The sequence below is a fragment of the Caloenas nicobarica genome, chromosome 2 (genome assembly GCF_036013445.1).
Source record: "Caloenas nicobarica isolate bCalNic1 chromosome 2, bCalNic1.hap1, whole genome shotgun sequence".
Lineage (NCBI taxonomy): Eukaryota > Metazoa > Chordata > Aves > Columbiformes > Columbidae > Caloenas > Caloenas nicobarica.
Window position 1 is genome coordinate 131535458 of NC_088246.1, and position 25014 is coordinate 131560471.

The following is a 25014-nucleotide window of genomic DNA, read 5'->3' on the forward strand; positions in this document are numbered from 1 at the left end:
TTCTCTCACACTTTCTCTAGCTAGTTAAGCAGATGACGGTTCCATAAGGAATGTGTCCCCTTGGAAGCACCAGTATCCAGCCACTAAGGGGCCACAGGATTTTGTGGAAACCTCCAGACCTTCCAAACAGGCTCTCATACAGAAATGCTGGGTTTGTAGCTCACGGTGGGAATTCCCCAGCACCCATGTGGCCTGTGACTGTAGACAAGGGAGTCACTGGTTTGGCCTTGACACTTTTCACCTCGAAGCCCAAACCATTTGAAACCACAGTAGACATACGCCCAGAGGGCCAAGGAAAGACAGAACACAGTTGCAGAGCTGTAGCTATTTTCTATTGCAGACCAACCTCACCCATTGTATTTTCCTCCTCTCAAAAATGTGCTACATCTAATTGCTTCTGTGTGACTGGCTCAGAAACAATACCCATAAATCTGTGAAATGCCTATATGAAATTACACTTGCATAATCTTGGCATACTCATAAATAAAATCCTTCACCGAATGGAAAGTTATTGTCAGTAATTCCTAGACAGATGCGATTTTCCACCATCTGTTGTTTTTGACACTATTCTATCAGAACTCTGGTCTGATTCTTTATTTCTATTTACAATTAATAACTTCAGTACTATTCTTTTAACAGAACTTTTGAGGCTTTGTTACTTTGATTTTTCCATCATTCTATATTGCATAACTATTACCATTGAAGTAATTTAATAAGGTATTATATATTACAGTAGGGCAGCATTTTGGCTGATTAAACGTGTATCAAGAGTATTAAACCACCTCTTTCACCTTTGTTCTGAAGTAACTGCATATAATGCTATATAACCACTATTACAACTAAATGTACATTTCGTGATTGTGAGGATTTTAATGTATCTCCTGCTAAAGTCTACGGGTTCAATTGGTCTCACGGTTCAGCACTGCTAGTAGGATTTAAAAAAGAACCTATGCTGTAACACTCAGGAGAAATTAGTTTGTGAGCTGAGCGGCAGCTTTGTCATGCAACAATAGACTGTAGTACAACACGCCTGAAAAAGCTCAGCGGCTTTGAAAGTGTGACTTTCAGGCAGAAAAGACAGCTAAAGGGATAAACTGGAATAACACCACAAAAGCTTCAATAAGTGAAAGAGACCTTGGCAATTTCAGTGCACAACTTCTTTTTTCCACCTCACTAGCTTCTCTGAAAAATATTTTTAATCGGACACTAGATTCTGGTTAAGATGAAAATATGTAAGACCGATTCACGCAGGGATCTAAAAGGAAGGCCTTCAGAACAAGGGAACTGCTGCATTTTTGTATTATTTGTGGAAAAAAACCAATGGAGAATGTTTTGGGAGGACTCTCAAACTGCTTTCGTGCTAGAATGTGTTCCAAAACACTGCATTTGGGGCAACAGTGCAAACTATCAATCAGTGGGGCAAACAGTAGTAAGAAGTGCCAGTGGTTCTCAGTGGATTTTCCAATTGAAAAAAAAACAAAAACAAAAACAAAAAAAACCCAAACAAATTAAAAGTACTTGATCTAAGAATGTTGCAGTTTACAAACTTTGACCAAACTGTCACGTTGGCTCAGGAACCTCTGCATTCTGGCAAGGAATTCTGTCAGGCCCATCTAAAAAAAAAACAAAACAAAACCAAAAACATTCAAGTTGAAGATACACATGTCCTATATCTAGACCCTTCCTTTCCAGAAAATAATTGTAGAAAATGCATCGATGTGACGTTAGTCCTCAGTTCAAATGCAAGTAAATGATGTATTCCCAGCAGGCACGTGCACACCGAGCTTGTGCAAATGACACACCTATGCATATATACACATATGTACACATATATCACAGAATCACAGAATGTTAGGCATTGGAAGGGACCTCAAAAGATCATCTAGTCCAATCCCCCTGCCGGAGCAGGAACACCTAGGTGAGGTTACACAGGAAGGCGTCCAGGCGGGTTTTGAATGTCTCCAGAGAAGGAGAATCCACAACCCCCCTGGGCAGCCTGTTCCAGTGTTCTGTCACCCTCACTGAGAAGAAGTTTCTTCTCACATTTAAGTGGAATCTCCTGTGCTCCAGTTTATACCCACTGCCCCTTGTCCTATCACTGGTTGTCACCGAGAAGAGCCTGGCTCCATCCTCGTGACACTCACCCTTTATATATTTATAAACATTAACGAGGTCACCCCTCAGTCTCCTCCAAGCTAAAGAGACCCAGCTCCCTCAGCCTTTCCTCATACGGGAGATGCTCCACTCCCTTCATCATCTTCGTGGCCCTGCGCTGGACTCTCTCCAGCAGTTCCCTGTCCTTCTGGAACTGAGGGGCCCAGAACTGGACACAACATTCCAGATGCACATATATACACATACATACACATATATACACATATATACACATACATACACATATATACACATATATACGCGGCCGCCTGACGGCGTTTCCTCAGCTGGAGGTGACGGGGGTGCCCTGCAGAGGGGCTCCCACAAGCCGACGAGACTGCTTGAGACACGCTCCCCCACGGGGCCGCTGCCCCGCGGCCCCCGCACGAAGCCGCCGCCCGCCCCGCATGACGTCACGGCCACGCCCAGCCCGGGCCCCGCCTGTCTCCCGTCAGAGGACCGGCCCCCGGCGGAGGTGACGGCGGCCGGGGCCGGGAGGGGGCGGCCGCGCTGAATGGCTGCCGCGCGGGAAGGGGCGGGGCTGGCCCGGGGGAGCGCGAGCCGGACCGTTGGCGGGGGCGGGGCCGGCAGCCGTTGGCGCGCAGGTTGAAGATGGCCGGGAGTTCGGTGGGAGAGGCGGCAGCAGCGGGCGGATCCGTTGACTTTGTTCCGCCGGCTGCGGTGGAGGCCGTGGCCGCGGACTGGATGCTGGAGTTCGCCTGCTCCTGCCTGTGCCGGCACTTCGGGGAGGGCTGCGCGGCGCAGCTGCGGCGGTGGAGGGACGTGGCGCTGGGTGAGGGCCGGCGGCCGCGCTCGGGGTCTGCGGGTCGGGGCGGCTGCGGAACTCGGGCACCTGCGGCCGCTCTGAGGGGCGGGTGTCTCTGCCAAGTGCCGGGGGCAGCGTTCTCGAGCACGCTGGTTTTAGCACACTGAAAGTGCTTCTGCACTTATTTCTTGTTCCATCGAAGCACGTTTTGTACTTGCGTTTAGCCTTATAATGGTCGTGGTCGCTGGTGCTGAGGAGGTTTTTAGTGATTTTTAAGGGCTTCAGAAGATTCTTAGAGTGATAGAGGGTTGTCTGCTGAGATGATTAAGCAGTATTAGGAACGTTTGCACGTGGTAGAAGTTAAACATTGCAGGCCGATTTTTTTGTTTGTTTTTTTTTAATCCACTAGTGTTTGAGTTTAGCATGCAATGGCAGCTCTGCTGGAGTATCGTTAAGGTAATCAAAGTTTTGTGCTGTTTTATTAATTAAATGAGACCAGGGAGGGAAGCAAACTGAACAGTTACAATAAAACAGTAGTTACTGGGGTTTGGGGTGAGAACTTTTAGATGATTAGGTGAACACAAGCATTGATGTGAATCTATCATTTTGAGTCTACGAAGCTTGAATGTACAGCATGGTTGCATATATACCATCAGCAATTATTGAAGCTGAGACCTCAGATGCTGAAAGTTCAAGGCTACTGAAAGGTCAAGGAGGATTTAGTGAAGAGATGCAAATATGGTAAAAAAAATCAGAGTAGAATTACTTAATACACTGACTTCCTTGAGTTTATCTTCAGGATTATGGTAGAAGACTAGAAGTATTTCAAAGAACTATATAGTCTAGCAAAGGTGGAATGAAGTCTGCTGACTGGATTTTGAATGGAAAAAACGTATTTAAAATGAGAAATACTTAAGAGTGAGAGCAATTAACAGGTAGAAGCAGATGTCTATATCTCAGATAAATTAGATGGATTTATGATAGTATTTCTGTTAAAAATAATCTTTCCTGAAGATGCCAGGTTAGAGTTGTTTGCATTTTTTGGTTGATTGTGGTTTTTGTGTGTGTGTTCTTGACTCAAGTAAATGTATTTGTATGACTTGTTTAAACTTCTGCAAAGAACAGAATACCATGGCATGTAGAGTGATTAGTAAGGAGATTGATATGAGAAATTGTAAGAGGTAAGAAATCCAAAGATAAGATAATGAAGTACATTGAGCAGGGGGCTGCTAGATTAAATAATTAATGGTGCTTCTCTGTGTTCGGCTTTGGGACTGTGTTGCAGTGAGAAAATCATACTGAAATTTCATGAAGATGTAGTTGGGAAACAGAGACACTGTCAACACAGAAGCAGATTGGAATATCTCCTGAGAAGAACAGGAAGCCTTTTGAGGACTGTATTAGTAGAAACAATTAATTAAACTGTACAGAATGTAAGGTTGCATGGAGCCGGGAACTAATAGCAAGTTTGCAATTCGTTCCTGATCTGTTCAGCACCAGAGGAAAGAGTTGGGCATATTGGTGCTATAAGATTACAAAGTCAAAAGTGTAAAAGTCTCTGGGAAAAAAGCTAAGCACAGTCATAAGATTGCATTAGAAAAGTGGTTGTGGGTTTGTTTTTTTTTATTTTCATGGAAATACAGAACTATTACTCTTGCATGTGTCGAAGTGAGACCCTAATGAAGTAATGATTGGCTGTCAACAAGGTCAATTCAAACTGAAGCAAGTGCAGAGGGTAGGAAGGCTAAGAGAGCAAGATGAGCTATTTTATTAGGATATAAATAATATTACTGTATAGCTCAGTACATTGCCAAGTAGAAATAACTGGTTACCTGGGATTAAGGATTTAAAAACGACATGGCAGGCTTACATGCCTTGCCTACCTTATCCTGCCTTGACAGGATATTATGGTCTATGTACCTGAACTAGGAACTGGATTTCTAGAATTTCTAATCAAAAGGTAAGACGAGAATGACATTTGAGTGGCCATAGGGAGGAGAGCAATTAATGACTGCGAGTACTATTAACAGAGAAACTAAGGAAGAACAGTCTAGAAAAGACTACTAAGTCTATGTCTCTTTCTGTTTGTTTGCAGTACTTGTAATTGCTGCAAAGGACCTGGTGTCCACACAGTAAACATTTCAAGGGTTCTTTTTCTTTTGGAATAACTCTAAAGGAATTAAATTTCTGTACAATGCAGCGGTCTTGAGTACACACCAAGCACAGGAAGTTTGCTTTGAAAATGCACCCCTCCTCTGAATTAAAGCACTAATGTAGGAGCGCCTTAAAAGAACAGAGAAAGCTGAAAGATCTCAAGCTACTTGCCAAGATGACCTGTTTTGTTATGCTTAATAGTTCAGCTACAGTATTCTACCTACTTCCAAAACTTCCAAGCTCTGGCTCCATCTTCAGGGCATGATGATGGCACTTATATCTATCATTAAACTCATCCAAACTCTTTCTGAAATTGAACTCTATTGTCTACTGTGGAAGATACACGAATTTGTGATTATAACGAGTGGCACTTCACTGCTGTTCTCAGCAGTGTTCTTTTTTTTTACCTCCTGTTTTGCCTGTAGGAATTAAAAGTTCTTGTATCACCTGTCTTCACTGAAGCAGTTGTGAATGTGTTCTTCCAAGTCCAAATGATAATATCGTGCTTGATGTTAGCTTAGGTAATCATTTGGTGCTATTCAATTAATTTGCAATTTCATGCTTATCCGTTGTTCATGGGAGACAATCATATACTAATAAGCAAGTAGGCTGAGCACTTTCGAGTAAAACAATGTTATGTGCTCTAGTTGTGTCATTGCAAAACTTGGGGGTCCCATACTCCGGAATCCTGGCTTTTGTGAGGCTTACACTGAAACGTGTACATAAACACGGCCTGAACTAGGGTGTTCAGTCTGCAGCTCAGACAAGTCACTTGACGCATTCTTCAGTTTTCATTTTGCATGTTCCTGTATTTTGCTGTGAAGACAAATTACTTTATCTAGCACATTAAAATACAAAGTTTGCAGTAACCAGCATGATAGAAATAATCTCATGGTGGCTCCCATTCTAAAGTATGTAATAATCCTCATGACCTTCCAACCTTGTGAGGAGGATTTCCCTTGTAGATTTACATTTCTGACTAAGCTATCCTTGTAGCTTTTACTGCTTTTAGTCTGTCGATTGCTATAGCAACATGTGTTACCAGTCTGCATATGGCTCATGTTTTGTGGGCATTCCACAGAAAAGTTCTCTGGAGCAGACAGTTGTCTTTCGTAGTAAGCTACTGAGAAAAACAAAACTCCAATTATTTATGTAAGATGCTGTGATCTTCTAATTTGATGAATAGAAGCCTGTGATGCATTCTACCACTTCTCGGTTTCTGTTGTGAACTGCAAGAGGAATAGGTTTTTCTGGACAAATTCTTAAGTATGATTTAAGTTATTGCAACATGGAAGGAGATTTAACTAAGTGTACTTCATCAGTTTCCTAATGAATTAGAAATTTAATACATTATTAAAGTCTGATAACACAGTGTCTGGTATGCTTCTAGCCACACTGTGGCAGTGCTGGAGCAAGACTGACTTAACTTTTCTTTTCCAGCTCTTATTAATGGCCTCTCCAAAATCCCTACACATCAGAAAAAAACAGTGTATCTCTGTCAGCTTTTGATAAGAATTGCAGAAGGAAAAAACCTTGGTAAATACTCAAATTCTTCTTTTTTTTTTTTTTATTTGTTTAAATAGATTTGTGTGAACTTGCACAGAGGTGTATTGGGTATGCTTTTGTATAGCCTTTACCGCGTAATATATATATACTGCATAATATATATATTAAATGGCTGAAGTCTACATTTTTGACTGACTGTATTCCACGTGTGACTGAGCGTATGCAGGACCAGTGTTCTGTGCTGACTGATTTAGTTGCTTTGAGTTTGAATGAATTTATGCTTCTTAAATTATTGGTCTTTTTGTCAGAGTAGCATCAACAAAAGAAATATACTGGAAAAGATTGACAAGCTGTTGGTGAGCAATATTTGCAAGTTTAAAGCATACAATGTACATTTCTTTCTGCACATGTAACTCCAGAGGTTAAAATAGGACAGACAATAGGAATAAGGATATGAATGAAAAGGTTGGCTGCTCATGTTTCTTACAGAAGGCTGTAAGACTTTCAGCATGCAGCAGGTGCTTGGGACTCTAGTTCACTACTGTGTCCCCTGTGTGGCTGTACTCACAACTTACTGATTTAGCCAACCTGATTTTGCTTCCACACTCAAGTTTTTGCTTTTCTACTGCAAGTTTTCATTGCTTGGTAAAACTCAGTGGTATTTAAGGACTTCAAAAGCAGTCTTGCCCATGTGAGCATGGAAGAAAAAAGAAGTGTATCAAATATTTTTTTACATTTTTCAGTATTGCTTAAATTGTTTACCTTCTCTCTGAAAAATATTTACTGTCAGGAATAAGAAGATATTGAGAGAGATTCTGCTATGATGTCATGTAAAATGAAGGAAGAAGTGAGGCTATAGTTCAGTGAACATCTTGAGCTAAGCTGGCAATGCCATGGAAGAAAAGCAGCTTTGTGCACCTGCCATCTCCTACTGCATCTGTTATGCTGGCGCACTCACTTGTGCAGATGTGCAATGACCAGACTGGGAAACTGTGTCTAGGGTGTTGAGGGGATGGTTAGTTGGCAGGGCTGGATTTCTGCCAGAACTGGTCACTGATCCTACTTGCTGGGAGTTTGCACAAACCTTGGTGTTGGCACAACAGTACAATGACACAGAGGTTGCTTCTGCTTTTTCAGTGATGCTTTTGTGTTAAGCTGTTTGAATTTTCATCTCTGTTTAACCCTTTCAAATATAACAAAAGATGTGCGAATACAGAGAGACTCAGGAGGGAAGAAAAAAAAAGATGGTAGTTATATTACAAAATTAACAGTAGCAATAGCAAATGTTTTGATATCTGATGCCAAGCTTAATGCAAGAGTGTTATTAATGCCAGCCCAAATACTTGATGCTATTGCAAGTGGAATTGCAATATTGCACTATTGCAAGTGGAATTTTAAGTGAACAATAATTAGCAGACACACATTCTCCCTTAAAAATGCAACAGTAATGTTATTAGCAAGGGTAGGAAGAACCAATCTCTCTGAAAAGAGGGCAGTTACTTCAGGTCTCTTAAGCACACCTAAAGAGAGATATTTAAAATAATTTGAGGAAAAAGAATTGAAATTATGTATAGTACATGTTACTTTACTCTGTATAAATAATGTAATATATTTAGATTTATCCTTTAAGTTTCTTAAATATTTTTTCCCCCTGAAGAATGCCATTTTGAAAAGGATCAAAGAATTTCACCTTTGGAATCTGCTCTGTCTTTCTGGACTTCGCTTGAAAGGGAAGAAATTAAACTTGAAAAGCTTCATGAAGATATTCGTTGTTTGATTCAAATTCAGGTCTGTGTGACTTATTCAAAATGCTTCAGGATGCTACCTATTCATTCTGCTGAAACAGGGCTCCTTTTACAAAAAGCTTTGGCTATTAGCAAGCTGAACTGAATTTTCTAAATTTGTTGTATTTTCAAGTACAGAGTAAAGAGGTCTGTGCAGGTGACCTTTTCCTATCTAAATTGGTTCCTGTTTGTCCCAGTTCAAAATAGTTTCAAAAGCTGCCCATCTGAAAAAAGAGATAGCAATTGAGAGATCAATTTCAAAACACTAATATCTTGAGCTTTAAAATATGAGTAGAATTTTTTTTTTCTTAAAAATAACTTTTTGTATCAGAGGAGTTTTGATTTCAAAGAGACGTGTAAAAACATGTTGATGGCTACTGGAACTGGGAAAGTCTTTTAGGAGAGTCCTTTTAAATGCCCAATGGAGAGGTTTTAGGCCTTTATACATGAGGCTTAATATTACTTCAGAACTAACTGTTGTAACTAGATAATTGTTCGTAACCCTTGAATATATAATCCTCTGGATTTCTGAAGTCTTACAAAACTGTCAAAGTGTGATTTCTCTTTTTTTTTTCTGAATCTCAGGTGAAATGTATTTCAGGATATCTTGTAATTACATTTATTGTAGATTGTAGCAGTCTATATGGAAAGTGGATATTTCAAGGAGGCTGCTGAAGTTCTTGAAAGGCTGTTTACAGACTCTGAATCAGATAAGGTAATAACTTGCTTAACTTACATTAAGATCTCTCATTTTCAGAGAAGAGTGGAATGGGTTTCCAAAGTTAACATATGCTACCTGCATAGCTTTGCCCTAATTACTGCCTATGCAGTCACACCTGTTGCGTTTGTAAATACAAAACTAAATTTGTGGCTAGGGGATTGATATAATAGAAATAATGGAGGATTTAGGGGGATAAAATGCTTCTAGCAGCAGTTGTTCTTCACTGTGAGCAGCATCAGTCTGAACTTCATCCCCTTTGCCACTTCGTATGAGTGAGGTGTCACTACAGATTCTGGGAATTTGGTATTGCTGTTTTCTCAGAGTAAAGACAGCATAAATATGCTGGCAGAGACATAGTAACTCCCTAATAATCAATCTGCTGACTTTTTCTGAACAGTTGCAGTGCACTCTACTTTTCTCTGTCGATTAGTGTTCGACACACCAAAGCATCACAAGGAAGGAAAGCTCATTTGCATCTGTTGTACAGAGTGAATGTTGTTATGCCTCTGAAAAAGATGACATATGTGGATCAGGCCACTTCCTGGTTTGATGTTGACTGAATCTACGTATCTCTTTAAAAATAATAGCTAGTGCACACATCTGAATTTGTTGGGGTGGAGAAAAGAGCAAAAGAAGGACTGCAGGTAAAAAAGAAAAAAAGGCAAAAATGCTGCCTCTATCTTCCTCTGGTATATTAGGACACATGTTCTATGTAAATAGTAGCATGTGTATAACTTAATCTTCAGATACACTTTTCATTTGGAGGATTCAGCTATTTGGAAAGTGTAGGCTGTGGTAATAGTATTCAAATTCATAAATAAAAATGCAACCTGTACACAGAAGTTAATTCTTGGATAAACTGGTTTCTGTAAGATTCAGAGTTTTTTGTAAACAAAACATGAAAATGCAATTATCATATCTGTGTGTCTTTAATGCTACTGTACTAAATAGTCCTTTTCCTGAACACTGTAACCCACTTTCAGTGGCAGTCTTTTTGAGGCAGCAAATGAGAAAAGAGAACCCAGTAACGAGTGGCATTTTCTGGGTGTTTTTGCTTTGTTGACAACTCTGCTTTCAGTGTTATTCATAAAGGAATGAGAATGACGCTCTCCAGAAAGTTACACTTTATGTGCTCAGTAAGTGGTTAACTCCTGGTATTATGCCTACTTAACTTTAGAGCCTTTTCAAACCATAGCATGAAGTTGTATAGCCATATTCAGAAAACTACATAATCGTCGTGTTGTGTATGTCCTATTTAGCATAGATGCCCATTTTACTGCAGGATCTATTTTTGTGTTGTATAAAGCTGTGCTTTTCATAGCCTTTAAGGATGAAGCTGGCAACCATAATTAAGAGCAAGGATCCATACGTTCCCCTTCTCCAAAGCTTCAATTACAATCTTTTGATAAGTAAAATCAAGTCTTACATTGAACCTTTCATGAAAGGAAATGAAACTAACTTCTTAATACAGGTACGTCAAAACTATTTTCAAAACTTATTTCAAATAGTTATTTAATAAGATCAATTTATACTTTCAAGGGAGTTGTTTAGACAGTATTCAGATATTGTATTAGATGAAAAGGAAGCTTAATCTTTCTTTGGATTCTTATTAATTAAAAAAATGGTTGACTATATGTTCAGGAGAAAGTTACTAGGAATAAGACTCCTCTAAGGTATGTTCTGTGAATGTTTCTTCCACAATTGTTTTGATTAGAGAAATAGTTAGGAAAAAAAAAGCATAAGTAAAATGAGGTCTGTCATTGTGGTATATTTAAGAGAAGCAGTTCTTATCTGAGGTTCCTTAAAAAATAATGTAACTATATATTTAATGTTTATTTTGTTTGTTTGTCTGTATGACTTCTCATACGAAAACTAAAAGATCAAGACCTGTTGACTGAAAGCTTTAGGAACATCAGAGGAGTTAGGAGATAGAAAACTGTTATTCGTGTTTTTGTGTAAACAAAAAAGCTCCTTACAAATGATCTTGCTCAAAAGTGATTTTTAGAATTGGCAAGAACAACATTCCTCCTGCAGTTTGTCTTCTGGAGGATTGTAAAGAATTTCTCTTATGTTTACTTCCTATAAAACAATATTGAATTTCTCAATTACAAAAGCACAAACATCTAAAAGTAATAATAAGAAAATTTTAAATAAACAAACCTAAATTTCCTCTGGGCTTTTCATTTTCTTACCAGAAAGAGAGACTAGAGAACTTATTAAATGCGGTTGAAATGTAGTCCAAGGAATACCTTTTAATGGCTTCACTTGGTTGTCACTTTTCAAGTTTATTTTTCAAGGCTATTCCTTTGAGTCTAGGAGGAGATGGAGGCTTGGAGATGTCAGAGGCCTGGAACTCCATACTAGCATACCAAGGCCCTCTGTTGCACACCCACTACCTGCCCATCCATCCTACTACCTGCACCAATGTTGCAAATCTTACTTCTGAAATCTTTATTTTGGACTGAGTTACTCAGGGACATGGGGGAGACAATGTTGTGAAGAGTTCCCACTTCTGCTGTGCAATACACATGACCATTTCCCAGCAGTGTACCCTGCATTCTCTATAGAAAAACACTCTAGCTTAAACTGTTCATCTCTTTCTTCTGGTGCCGTATATAGAAGTATAATCATAGAATAGTTTGGGTTGGAAGGGACCTTCGAAGGTCACCTAGTCCAACCCCCCTGCAATGAGCAGGGACATCTTCAACCAGATCAGGTTGCTCAGAGCCCCATCCAGCCTGGCCTTGAATGTCTCCAGGGATGGGGCATCTACCACCTTTCTGCGCAACCTGTGCCAGTGTTTCACCACCCTCATTGTAAAAAATGTCTTCCTTACATCTAGTCTAAATCTACCCTCTTTAAAACATTACCCATTTTCCTATTGCAGCAGGTCTTGCTAAAAAGTTTGTGTTCACCTTTTTCATAGACCCCCTAGTACAGAAGGCCTGCAATAAGGTCTCCTCAGAGCCTTCTGTGGGCTGAACAACCCTGATTATCTCAGCCTTTCCTCACAACAGGGGTGCTCCAGTGCTCTGATCATTTTTGTGGCCTTCCTCTGGAACCCCCCCAACAGGTCCATGTCTTTCCTGTGCTGAGGGCTTCAGAGCTGGATGCAGAACTCCAGGTGGGGTCTCACCAGAGCAGAGTAGAGGGGCAGAATCACCTCGCTTGACCTGCTGGCCACGCTCCTTTTGATGCAGCCCAAAATATGATTTGCTTTCTGGGCTGTGGGCACACATTACCAGCTCATGTCCAGCTTTTCGTTCACCATAAGGTGGCCTGCACTGCTAGACTGTTTTGTGGGCTACTTTTTCTAGGTTATTGTTGAGCTTAGAACCTACAGGATTGCAGCTCTTACTGTTGACGAAGTTCTTGTGCTTCAATAAACTCTTATAGGTTAGCTGCCCTAAGAACAGTCTGCAGATAATGCATTACAAGGAAAAAGGACCTATACCAAGAAAGCGTTGATCGAATACTTCATAATTTTTCTGTGACCAGAATACCTTCCAGTATTTTCATGGACAAATGAGTGAAATAACTTTTTAAAATATTATCTGACTCTGATAAACGTTGAGAGATTCTGCAAGCTATTGTGAAGGACTCGTTAAGATTTCAGGAAGACTGAAAATTGGATGGAAAATTGGACAGAAAATTAACAGGAGGCAAAAGCAAGCCCTGAAAGAAGAACTAGGTGAAAAGTGGGAGCAACTGGCTAAGCAGAAAAGTGAAGCCTGTAGTGAATCTGTCAACTTTGAATCATTTTGATATTTGAGTGTTACAAAACAGATCACCTTCTGGGATGTATAGACAGTGTTGGATGGAAGGTAGTTGGCTCTGCTTAGTAATGATGGTGCACGACCCAGATTTTTTTTTTTTCTGGTATACCTTAAGATGCTAGAGAAGAAAGTTGATAGCGAAGTGGCAAGAATGACCTTGTGTGGACCAAGCAATGATTTGGGGGGTTTTTTTGAAGGTGTTATTTATTATAGCAAGTAAGTGGGAAGAATCTGGGGAAAAGTACAATCTTAAGATCCTCTGGATATTCTGTAAAGAGTAACTAACTATACCTTTCTCCTCTTGGGAATGGGGGAGAAATAATCTTAGTTTGTGCCTAAAAGCTTAGGCAGAATATTAGAAAATTGTTTTGCTAATATAGGAAAGGTTACATTACAAGCCTAAAGTCAGATTAGACATGTCTTTTGAAAGTGGCGTAGGTATGCTTGATTCTCCCATGCACTACAAAACTAGATGAACTGGTGAAGCCTGTCAGTTTTCAGTTACTGATCTAGTTATAAAAACAGACACTGGTGTACTTCGATAGTATTTGCAGTCTTAGTCTCTGCAATGTATTTCACACATCTGTATGTTCATTTATTATGCAAGTATTCATTGTATTTCTGTGTGTCGATGTAAATATCACTTGTGGCTATGACTAAAATTTCGCTTGAGTTATTGGCTGATAAAGATCTTAATGGATCTCAACACACTACAGTTGTTTAGAAACTACTTATTTTAAGAGTAATACCTCTGAAGGGTCTGTGAAATAAGCACTGTTAGTCCTCATAGAGAGTACACGTGTTAATCTTAGTGTAAACTGCTGTCTAGGTACTAGCTGGCTTTAAAATTAAAGTATTGTTTCCATTTCTCACAGGCAGCCACAAAACAGGTAGAATCTAAAGGACTGGGAGCAATAGCACTGCAAAACAAAACTGTGAATGTTGACGAAAACGATGAAAGTAATCTGAAAACAAACCAAAGGTTTGTATTAAGCATCGTATTGCTTGGACAGTAACTTGAAACTTCTAGAAGTAAGAATAGGTAGAAGGAAGGATATTAAATTCCAAACTACTGTCCAATAGAAAATTAACTATAAGCACATTCTCTGTTTTTAAGTTTGGGCTTCTCTATAGTTGTAACTTTTGGCATTTACATAAAATAGCTTTGCCTTAAGTTTAAGTACTTGTTGAAGATGCACATTTTTCAGTTGAAACAGCTGTCAGTCTTATATAACAATAAAAACACTTCACATTTTTTTTTTCTTTATGCTTGATTGAGCTCCTTTTAGTCCTGCCCTCCTAATTTCAACCTATAGGACCTCTGGAGAAGAAAGAGGATAAGGAAAGGAAATTAGTCAATTACTTTTTCCTTACAGCTAAAAACAAGATTCTCTTAATGATACTAGTGTGATGGGAAACAGTTATGTTACTTCATGATTCTGGCAATGTGAACCCTCAAAACAGTTACATACTTTTCTAAAATGCTGGGGGAACTCGAAGCCCAGTTCTTCCCCTGCTCCTCTGTCTTTATTTTGAAAAATACTAATATTCTAGGCTTATCACCACGTGATTTTCGTGGAAAATAAATTATAGTCTTTAGTTGGGATAGAGCTTGTATTTCTGCAGGTTTGCACTTGGAATATCTGACATCATTTAGTTAAGGAAATTGACTGATACAGACAGAGTATATAGGAAGTCAGGTCATAAGATGATTTTTTAGAAGGACAGCACCTAACGCAGTCAAATCTGAGAGGTATGATGAAACACTTGATCAAAAAACCTATGGAAACAATTCCTAGATTGTGTAGAAGGTGTGTAAAATGCTTGATGTCTTCAACTTAAATGTGTAATGTCTCATATACTTCTCCTCCAGGTATAGGGAGACAAGATTAAGAGGGTTAATGGACTGAAGCAGTTAGTGTTTATATGCCACTGTTTCTATAGAGAAATCTTGACATTTTATTTAAATATTGTTGAATCACAAATGGCAAGTTGCTGCCTATAAAATGATTCTTTGGCTTTTCTTTTAAAGATCAATTAAAGAGCAACAGAGTATTACAAATCAGTCACCTGGGGACGTAAAAAATATTTTTTACCTTATTGTGGGATTTTTTTTTTGTTGCTCTTGGTCATAGATACTTCATGAAGTTCTGCGTATTTTTACTTCAATTCTATGTTCCTTACAGGCCTCATTTAGGATTCAAGTGCAGAGCGAACAGTGTTCTTCAGAGTGAGTATTACACTTTCATGTAACTGTCATGTCAAACATTTTCTTTCCCCCACGTTTCTGCAATAACTGGGTTGGTGGTTTGATAACTGCTATCCAGTGTAATTGGATTAACAGAAAATTGATTGTGGTGGGAAAAAAACCCTCCCAATTGTTGTTTGTGGTGTCTGCACAAATGCAGATTTGGTGGTTGCCACATTTAGGAAGCTATTAAATGGCTAAAGGTTCTCTGGCAACTCATTTTGTAAAATCATTCAATATTTCTGGTTTGCTTGGGTTTTTGTTTGCTTTACCGGGATTTATGGTACTCTGTGCAAAAGAAAGCTGTCAGTGGAGTAGTGAAACTTGTCTCTTCCAGACTTCTGACCTAGATAACTTTGGTGGGAAGGAACTAAAAAAAGTTAGGATGTTCATGAGTCTTCCTGATATTACTTTTTAAAAACTTACAGCATGGAATTATATATTTATAAGTATGTTCTGAAAACCATTAGCACCCTCTTACCCCAAAGACATGACATAGTAGCTTCTGCATGTGGCCACATTGTACTTGGAAGGAGAAACTCTTAAGATGCCCTGGATGCTTGCCACAGTTAGAACCTCACGTGTGTTCTGTGGAAATGAGGGAACCTGCTCTGATTGATGGTTAGTTCCCATTTTTACTATGTAAAATCAGAGCAGAGTGAATAGTAAAAATATTTTTACCAAAATGAAAAAAAGAGTTTCATTATTCTGTACCAATTTTTACTTAATTGTTTAAAATAAAGTCTTCTGTGAGCTCTACTGCATAGAAAATATAGTGACTTTTTTGAACAGACTGTTCAGACTTGGACTAAGGTGAGATTCGTGTCTATACGTATATAGAAGTATATTCATATATAAACAGACACTGCAATTTTCCCAGTCTGTCAAAGCATATCAAAGTAGTTTACATTCTTGCCTCATGTAAATGGTTGAATGCAAAGCTGCTGCCTTAATGTTGACTCTTCATTGGTCTGGATGTATATTAACTGTCTTCTAGGTCTGCACAACTTGCAAAATGTGAAAAAACATGGAGATGCTTCGGCTTGTGGCCGAAAAAGACAGGTTTGTTCCCATTTTCTATCTAAATTAAGATAAAATTAATCTGCACTGCATAGAATTTTTTTGCCGACTTCATTTGACTCTATCTCCAAAATGCCAGGGTTTAAGTTTCTCCACATTATTCAAGCTGTGCTACAGCTCCTGAAACTGTTTTTCAGGTTCTAATTTCTGCCTTTGAAAAAGAAAAGTACTTTTTTGTGCAGTCTTAAATATTTTTTGCTGATACTTATGAGCCTTTAATTTGTTGAAATATACTGTTACTAAAGCTTAGTCTTTTTAAAACGTGTGGAAAAAAAATTATTTCCTCTGTTTGGATTAAAGAATTCAGGATGCCATTTACCCATGAGAGTTTTGGGCAAACATCAAGACGTTTTGTTTTCCCACTTAGAAGGTTAATGATTTAGCAATTTTATAATTCAGTATTCTCTTCGTGTGAGGTGAAAACATACATTTACTTGGTTTATAAAAACTAGAATAGTTTCCCAAATAAATAGGGTCTTTTTATAATGCTAAATGTCAAATAGTCCTTTGCATTCTCTCCATGAGTAAGCCTACTTCATTGAATTACTTTAAAATAATTCTGCTATGTTCACTAATGCTAGAAGTCCCAATTGATGGGAAGTACAGAAGTGTATGCTTTAATAGAAGGCAATTTGAAGTTGATTTGATGTTGGAGTGAACTGATTTTTTGCACATAGCCACATTTCTCCAGTTATGATAAACACTTCTGAATGAAATTAATATTAAATAAATGCATTTCTGTTGTTGAATTCCACTGGAAAATATCTCTTAGGAAGCAATATGGAGTCTTTCTGTTTAGATAACAGCACAAGTTACCAACATCTATTTTGGTGTGAGCTGTTTCACTTTTCTGGTGTTCATTTTGACACTTTTTTTTTTTTTTTTTTTCATATAACAAGGAAGGGCAAACCTGCTTATGTTTTTTTAGCCTATCCTTGAGGAGAGTTGTACTTACTCCTAGTTCTTTAAACATTTTCACTGAAGTTGAAGCACTGGTCAAATCTTCAGTTACATGCTGTCCTTAAATTGTTTGAGAACTCGTCTATCCTTGGAAGTTAAGCTCCCCACTACATATAAACAGTTTGTTTTTTCTCACAAGTCTCAGGAATGATTAAATCACTGAGAGCTTCCTTAAAACTGGAAATACAATCAGTATCCTAAAAAAAGAAAAAAAAAAAAAATATTCCACGTTTACCGGATTTGCTTGTTGCCTCCAAAAACATAATAATCTACTTTTACTGCATATACCTGGATAAGTACCTTGTCAGCCAGTTGCTGGTAAGCATGCACACTTCCATCAATCTTGTTTTCAACATCAAGATTTAAACTAATTGGAGCACAACTGACACAGAGCTAATGACAGCTTTATATTCACTTATTTTTATGTTGAGGTAGTCTATTACAGGGGTCAGCTACAAGCACTGTATCCAGGTCTAGGGCAGATCTCACTAGAAGAAAATAGATGTTGTGCTTAGTTCTGTTATTATAATTCAACCTTAATTGAAATGTAAAGACTAAATGTATAGAAAACTGCATCTGATAGTAGTGAAGAACACATTGAAAATTTTATAAAAAACTTGAAAGAAATTAAGATTCAAAATGTTTCCTGAAACACTAAGAAAAGTAGGCATTTGCTGTCTGTGTGATATTTATGCCATACTCCTTGCCAGTGAGATCTCTCATAAATCTTGTATAGAAAGCAATGCTATTAGCCTTTTAAACAATAAATCTGCTCCTCTGCTTAATAATCTGAGTTAAAAAATTGTCTGCAGGCATGAAAGAATGCAATGAATGTCAGAGCTGTTGACTTCAAGAACTTCCTTTTCCATGTAGTGCCTCTTTCAATGTTGGCATTGTTTGCTCTTGTTTTGTAAACGGCATTTCATTGCAATGGTTCAGTGCCCGTTTTCAGCCTTTCACTGCTGTGTTTTCAGTTAGCTGCATGCAACAATCTGCAGTCCTATTGAAAGGAAGTGTACTTTATTTTTCTCAGTCCTAAATTAGGGATTGCAAGTGACACAGAATTTAGGCATCTATTTGTGCTCCACTCTTATATCCTGTATGTGTATGGCAAGTCCTGTGAGTTGTATAAAATCTGACTGACAGTTTAAGTTAAAGAACGTGTCTGAAAATCTGGGTTTTCAGAAGTTTAGTCAGACTTCTATGGGGAAAAAAAATCCATGTATTTAAACTTGGAGGGGAAAAAAAAAAATCAGAGCAGAGTCCCAACATGCACAATCAAGGGAAGATGGGTTACTAGAGCAGAACTGACTCAAGGAATAACAAGATAATTAGATATGTGAGGGGATGTCTGCACAGTCTGTCTGGTGAAGTCAAGCTTGCCCTGCCAGCGTTCTGAGCTAGCCAAATGTCACATTGCTCTGGACTGGGTGCTGTGATTGCGTTGGCTTGAGGATGGTGCGGCATTATGTCCAGTCTCTCAACCAGTCCTGGCAGCCTGTAGCAGTGCAGTGCTAGAGTCTGCATCACTGCTCTGTACTGCTTTTTTTCAGTGAAAAGAAAATAAGTCAGTCTCTGGTTTACCTGTAAGGCAGGCTCCTCATTTATATGTTAAACTGAATAAATCTGGTTTTTAAAAAGCTCAATATAAGCAATTTAGAAGAAAAACAAGTCAAAAAAACCCCAACCATTTTAACAGCAAATGTAATTAATCATTATAACAAGTAACAAGGGTTGTGATTGTCTCTGCTGGAAGGATTTGAATTATCTGGTGCTCTAGGTCAAGCATAACTGCGTTACTTGAATAAAGATTTTATTTTTGAAAGTTTTCTGGCATGCTCTGAAATGAGGTGAACTAGATGGTTCCAATGGAATCTCTTGCCTTTTGATAATAGTTTAAAAAAAAATCACTGCTAATGTTGCGAAAGATCTGTGGAACAGGATGTATTGGAAAAATGAAGTATTTTTGATAAGCGGTTGACTACTTCAGACAAGTTTTAGGTTTCCGACTATTTAGAAATGCAGCTGCACTACTACCACTCAATTCTTTCACTGTGTAGTGAGGTTTATCAGTGATCATAGTTTCTCAAAGAGGCACTGATAGTTGCATGAAGCTGGAATAAGTCCAAATTTCAGATGTGAAGTTTGATGTTCACATACCTCAGCTTACACTTTGTGTAGATGCCAAATTTTCACTTGTTGCGGAAGAACCAAAATACAATTTTGATCAGGCTGAATGTTATCTAACATCCTTCCTTCCCAGAGACACACCTCTGCCACTTTCAGCAGTTTAAAATCAAGGGGAGGGGGGAACCATGCACAAATAGTGCTCAATATTGTCACCTGACCCATCCCCAGTGCCTCAATTGTTGTTGCTCCGAAGGGCAGAATCTTTTAAGGATCCCCAGATGGGTTCCAGGTCATTAAGAGAGGGGGAAAGTGGGGCAGGGGGTGGAAATCCTTCATCCATGGGGATATATATATCTGAGCATCCTTGGACACATGGGCCTCTTGTGTCACTGACAATCATACTGGCTTACCCTGGATTGTCTTTCCCAGCTACCCCTTGCGCACAAGCAAGATGGTATGCATTTGTCTAATGACAGCACCACAAGGTTTACATTTCCACTGGGTACATTATTTGCAGAGTTAAGTCATACTCACCTGTAATTCATGGATTTCCTCTGTTCTACTAGATGGCTGTATCGAGCCTCGATTTCTGTAAGTTGAGGCTATTCCTTTGCAACTGCATTTCCCTTTCTACGCAATTCTTCACAATCTTGAAAGTTCCAGTTGTAAAGGTCGGCCATAGCCTGATTCTTTCAGGTTCCCTCCAGCTTTATAGCCAATGCCAGTTATCCATTTGATAGTTGGAAGTGATTTGTTACTTACAGGAGGAGATCTTGTATGTATTTTGGTAAGCCTCTCTTTTTGTGCTTCAAGCTACATGTTTTTAAGGCTCTACAGGTTTGGTTACAAATGATGCATTAGCAATGGATTGGTGTCCCATCACCTGAGGATTATATACATTTAATCTCAGGAATGCTCAACCAGATCCTGATGGCTACAAAACTGTTAAGTACATTAGAAGCAGGAGCCTCCTCCAGCAGCTCCAGCCCAGGACCCTCCTGCCTGGCTTCTGGAGCTCAGCCCCCAGGGACCTGGAGTCCCTGCGCAGGCTGGGGGATGTGACTGTCACTTTCTTGTTTTCACCAAATCTGTGTCAGTTAAGCAGCATATGGTACATAACAACAGTGAATAAAATTCATGAGACAAGGAGGCGCTAGACAGTATATCATTTTACAAATAGTTCACTCCTTTGTCAATTAAACTGTTCTGACTGGCAAGACCATTAGTTGTAAATGCTTCTTAACTACTGAGGCCTGAAAAGGTATACAAGACATTAATTATTTCGCATTTGCACACCAAACATGAGTAATTGCAGTGCTTTTGATCACCTATGTATATTTCATAGTGCTATTATGAACAAAAACACTGACTTTTTTTGCTATTTTGGAACAACTCCAAAGTAAGTAAAGCACAGGCAATGGTTAAATTCAGAAATAAGAATTTCTTGGTTGGATTTTCAGCAGTCATTTGCTCATGACATGCACATAAACACATACACATTTTGTAAAAGTCCAGTAACTAATGGTTTTTAATATGGTATCTGTTGGTACTCATAGAAATGCCAGCATGAGACCAGTGAAAATTGACCATTTGTCTCCTTTCATAACTTACTATGTTCTTTGAGCCCATCAGAAGCAGCAGGACATCTCCAGTGCAAGAAGCAGAATTGAACACAGATAAATTAAATGGAACAGCTACACAATGCAATTCTCTATACATCTCAATCTCATTAACAATTTTAAGTTCACTTTTTTTTTTTCTCAAAATTAAGTCTTTACATTTCAGATTTTGGGGAATACATTTAGGAAGAACATGCTATCAAACTGCAGTTTGACATGTGACATAGAAATTGACATGTACTTTTTAGAAACAGGTTTCCTACACAGTTGTTTCAGCTGGGAATCCTGTCCTATATTTGCATAGATGGTGTGCAGCTCAGTTTGCTGAAGGAGGTGTGCTGATCGTGGATCACTATGATTAGTGGTGTCTTAAGCAAGGAAGGATTTGAAGACATTCATAGAGGATCAGATTCTAGCAGAATAAGTTGCTACTTGCTATTCCAGAGTGAAAAAAATGACTGTATGTAATACACCTATATTAGAAATGCAGTGGTTAAAAATAGGAATTATAGTATATATAGGATCTTTAAACTTTAGTTATATATATGCATATTTCTATAAAGCTACAAGAAAATAAAGCTAATACACAGTTCTTCTCACACTCTATTGTAAATGTAAGTTTTTAAAAATAAAATCTTTTTTTAATTCCATTTTCTTTCATCCTTTGCGCGACCTTAAAATTGTTTGTATTGAGATATTTGTATCGAGAAGCAACTAAGGAAGCTCTAGTATGCTGGAGAACTTCATTGGAAGGGATTGCTTACAGATATATAACTGCAAGTAATTTTCTCTCCTTTTCTGAGAAAAATGTCATCCCCTAAAGATTAAAAAGCTTAAAATCATGACAGCAAGACTTAAGTAGTGGGCTCAACAAATGGCCAAAAACAAATGCATAGCAGTCAACTGAGGATGTGGCTGATCTCACTTTCAAATGCAATATGTAGCATTTTGCCCCTATCAGCATGTTTTTTCTAAGCACACTGAAATTCCTTCGTCGTTGGTAAATGGCATCTTGATTCTCACTGCCTAGGTTAATGTGTCACAAAATGCTTTCTCTTTTGTAATGCATGCTCAGATCAATCAAGGTTTGTCCAAGCTCAATTAGCTAATAAAGTACAATTTTGGAAAGCATGTTTTGAATGAAGCAAAACTTTGCCCAATGTCTATTTTCTTTTCCTCCTGTAACTTGTGGATGTTGAAAGCGTGTGGGTCTCGTTCCAGGTGATATCTGCTACTGTGTTGTAACACTTGACTTAGTAACCCTTGTTGCTGTAATTAGTGTCAAATTATGATGCTCAAAAGAAATCAAAATGACCCTACTGACCCTCAGGCATCTGTACTCTGTAATAACCAGAGAGCTGTATAAAAACTTGCATTTATACTTGCTATAAGCATAGCCATTACATTAGTACCTTTCTCTGTTCATATATTTAGCATTTTTCTCTGTTCTTCCCCTAGCGATGGACTTACAAAGAAGACTTGGCACTGAAATCAGGAGTAAGGGAGTTTGGAGTGGGTAATTGGGCTAAAATTTTGGTCCATGGCGACTTCAACAACCGAACTAGTGTCATGTTAAAAGACCGGTGGAGAACACTGTGCAGGATCGAACAAGGCTAATTTGGGCTACAGGAAACAACTCTTCTTGACTTTTCCCTACGGAAGGACCTAGTCTAACTTTTTAGAATAATAACTTCAGTCTCGGTCTCCAGCAGTGTTGCTATCCTAAAACATGAAGCAGAATAATAATAGGTGTAAAACATTCATGTAAGCTCACTTGCTTGGGTAATTATGACTTAAATGTAAAGCATGGCCTCTTACCTACACACAACAAATGACCTAATTTCTGAAATGTGAAGATGCTTGCAGTGATTTAAGAAAGGTCAATTATGTACATAGGTGTATTAAATGGCTGTGAACGTGTTTAGCTTGATAGAGGCTAATAGTGAGTCAAGGGTTCTGTATTTTTAAAGGGTTGTGTCTCTAGTCAGATTGAGCTTTTTATCATTTTTACTTCCTGCCATACAACCCATTCTAATCTGATTTGCTTCACTTTTAAATTTTGGTCAGACTTGTCATCTCTGTCAGTAAGTGATACCAAAAAATATGTATGTATTGATAATGCTAATTTTACAAACTGATTCCTTTTTTTTTTTTGCAGTTAAAAATGTGATACTCCATGTAATTTGATATTTATAAGTAGTAAAGGTGCTGGTTTTGGTTTGGTTTGGGGTTTTTTTTGAGAATTAAGCTTAAGTTCTAGGTGGAAGATTATTTTGAATTTATGTATATTGGCATAATAGCACTTTTTATCTCATAGAAGTGATGGAAAACGTATGGAAAGTAACAGTATGATACTAGTCTTAACATCTTGATTATGTTGCGCCACCTGCCTTGTCTTGAGAAGTAGCTTCTTGTAGACCAGTGGGAAAGGGAAAGCTTGAAACTGAATGGCCGAACAGAGGCTCAGGAACGAGCCCATGCTGACAAAGCTTGTGAGAGATGTTTCATCTGTGCTCTCCACTGTCTCTGTCGGCAGCGATAGCAAAGATACGCTCTGATGGAGGTAACTAACCACCAAGGTGTCAGCTGGTCACTGTAAATGTCCTGCTCCTGAGAGACTGTAAGAGGTGGATGATGGTACTATTCTGTCTCTCTTGTTTCAGATTGTGTGGAAAAGAGTTCCACAACCTCAGAAAACCCATACTTTCCACTGCCATACTGGTGTGAACCTAGTGACTTGAACTAAAATATCACAGCATTCTTTTTAAAAGTAAAATCAATTCAGATGGGTTTTGTACCTTTGTCTTTGGATAAGGTTTTGATTTTACAGGAATCTTACAAGCATGGGTTCAAGCTGGAACACAAGAGGTTCCACTTAAATGTGAGAAGAAACTTCTTCTCAGTGAGGGTGACAGAACACTGGAACAGGCTGCCCAGGGGGGTTGTGGATTCTCCTTCTCTGGAGACATTCAAAACCCGCCTGGACGCCTTCCTGTGTAACCTCACCTAGGGGTTCCTGCTCTGGCAGGGGGATTGGACTAGATGATCTTTCGAGGTCCCTTCCAATCCCTAACATTCTGTGATTCTGTGAAAAAGCATCTGTCCAAACTGGTTATAATAAAATAAATCTCTCTCAGATATTTTTCATGGCTACTGTCCTGGTTTTGTTAAAAACAGGTTTCTCTTTTAGTGAATTTTCCCTGTCAGCTAAAGTCTTCTAAATAACCTCAGTTTTCCTGAAAGTTAGGTACATGTTTTGGTAGACATAACAATGGAATGCAAGGTCATTGATAATGATGCATCCCACGAGATGTGCAAGCAGGAGGTGGACTGAAAAGTTGACCAACTAAAGTATTCCATCCCATTCACATCATACTTCATATAAAAGTGGGGGTTCACGAGGATCTCGTCCCTTTTTCCTCATGGCTGACATTGGGAGATGACCGTGCAAGTTGTCCCTGCGAACTAAGGCCCAGTGACAGACTGAATCCAGCTCCAGTTGGCTGCGGAGTCCAGTCCAGGATTTCGGGTGCCGGCCCTACATCTACCAGAGCAGTTGCCAGGACTTTGAAGATTGGTTTTGTATATTTTGTATTATTTTCTCTATTTTTATTAGTAGCATTAGTAAAACATTTTTAATTTTTCCAACTCTCTTCTCTCTGTCCTTTCCCTCCCAATCGCCTGTCCTTAGTGGGAAGGGGGGAGAGGGAGGGGCTGAAGGGGAAAGTGGGGGGAGAGGAGGTTAACAATACATCTGCCACGGTTTTATTGTCACCCCACAATCAAACTACGGCACTACAAAGGAAGAGATACATTCTTTAAGGCTGAAATGTTTGGGAAGCATTAAGATAGTCTCTCCTCTCTGTTTTGGAGACCTGCTTCCATTAAGATAACATGGTAAAGTACAGTTACAAAGGTTTGTTTCACACCCATATTGTGGACAGGACCTCAGCCAGATCACCTTCCTCATTCTTGCCACCAGACACTACAGTTTCTTCTTGCAGCTGCAAGAAGCAGCAGCAAGCAGTAGTCTTTCAATTCCACAGAGATGCTGCATGTCTTAACAGTAATTTTTCTCAACTTTAAGGCATAATTTCTTTTTAGCAAATATTACGA

General features: G+C 38.8%; 1 protein-coding gene across 1 annotated transcript; it reads left to right on the top strand.

The window, feature by feature from the left end:
* The first annotated feature begins 2859 nt into the window (after positions 1-2859).
* On the top strand, positions 2860-23158 carry TERF1 (telomeric repeat binding factor 1). The gene is made up of 10 exons (XM_065629640.1): positions 2860-2947; positions 6515-6610; positions 8238-8368; positions 8993-9079; positions 10407-10556; positions 13737-13843; positions 15048-15091; positions 16107-16171; positions 22357-22503; positions 23138-23158. The coding sequence occupies exons 1-10, from the start codon at positions 2860-2862 to the stop codon at positions 23156-23158; spliced, it is 936 nt and encodes a 311-aa protein (XP_065485712.1).
* The last annotated feature ends 1856 nt before the right edge of the window (positions 23159-25014 follow it).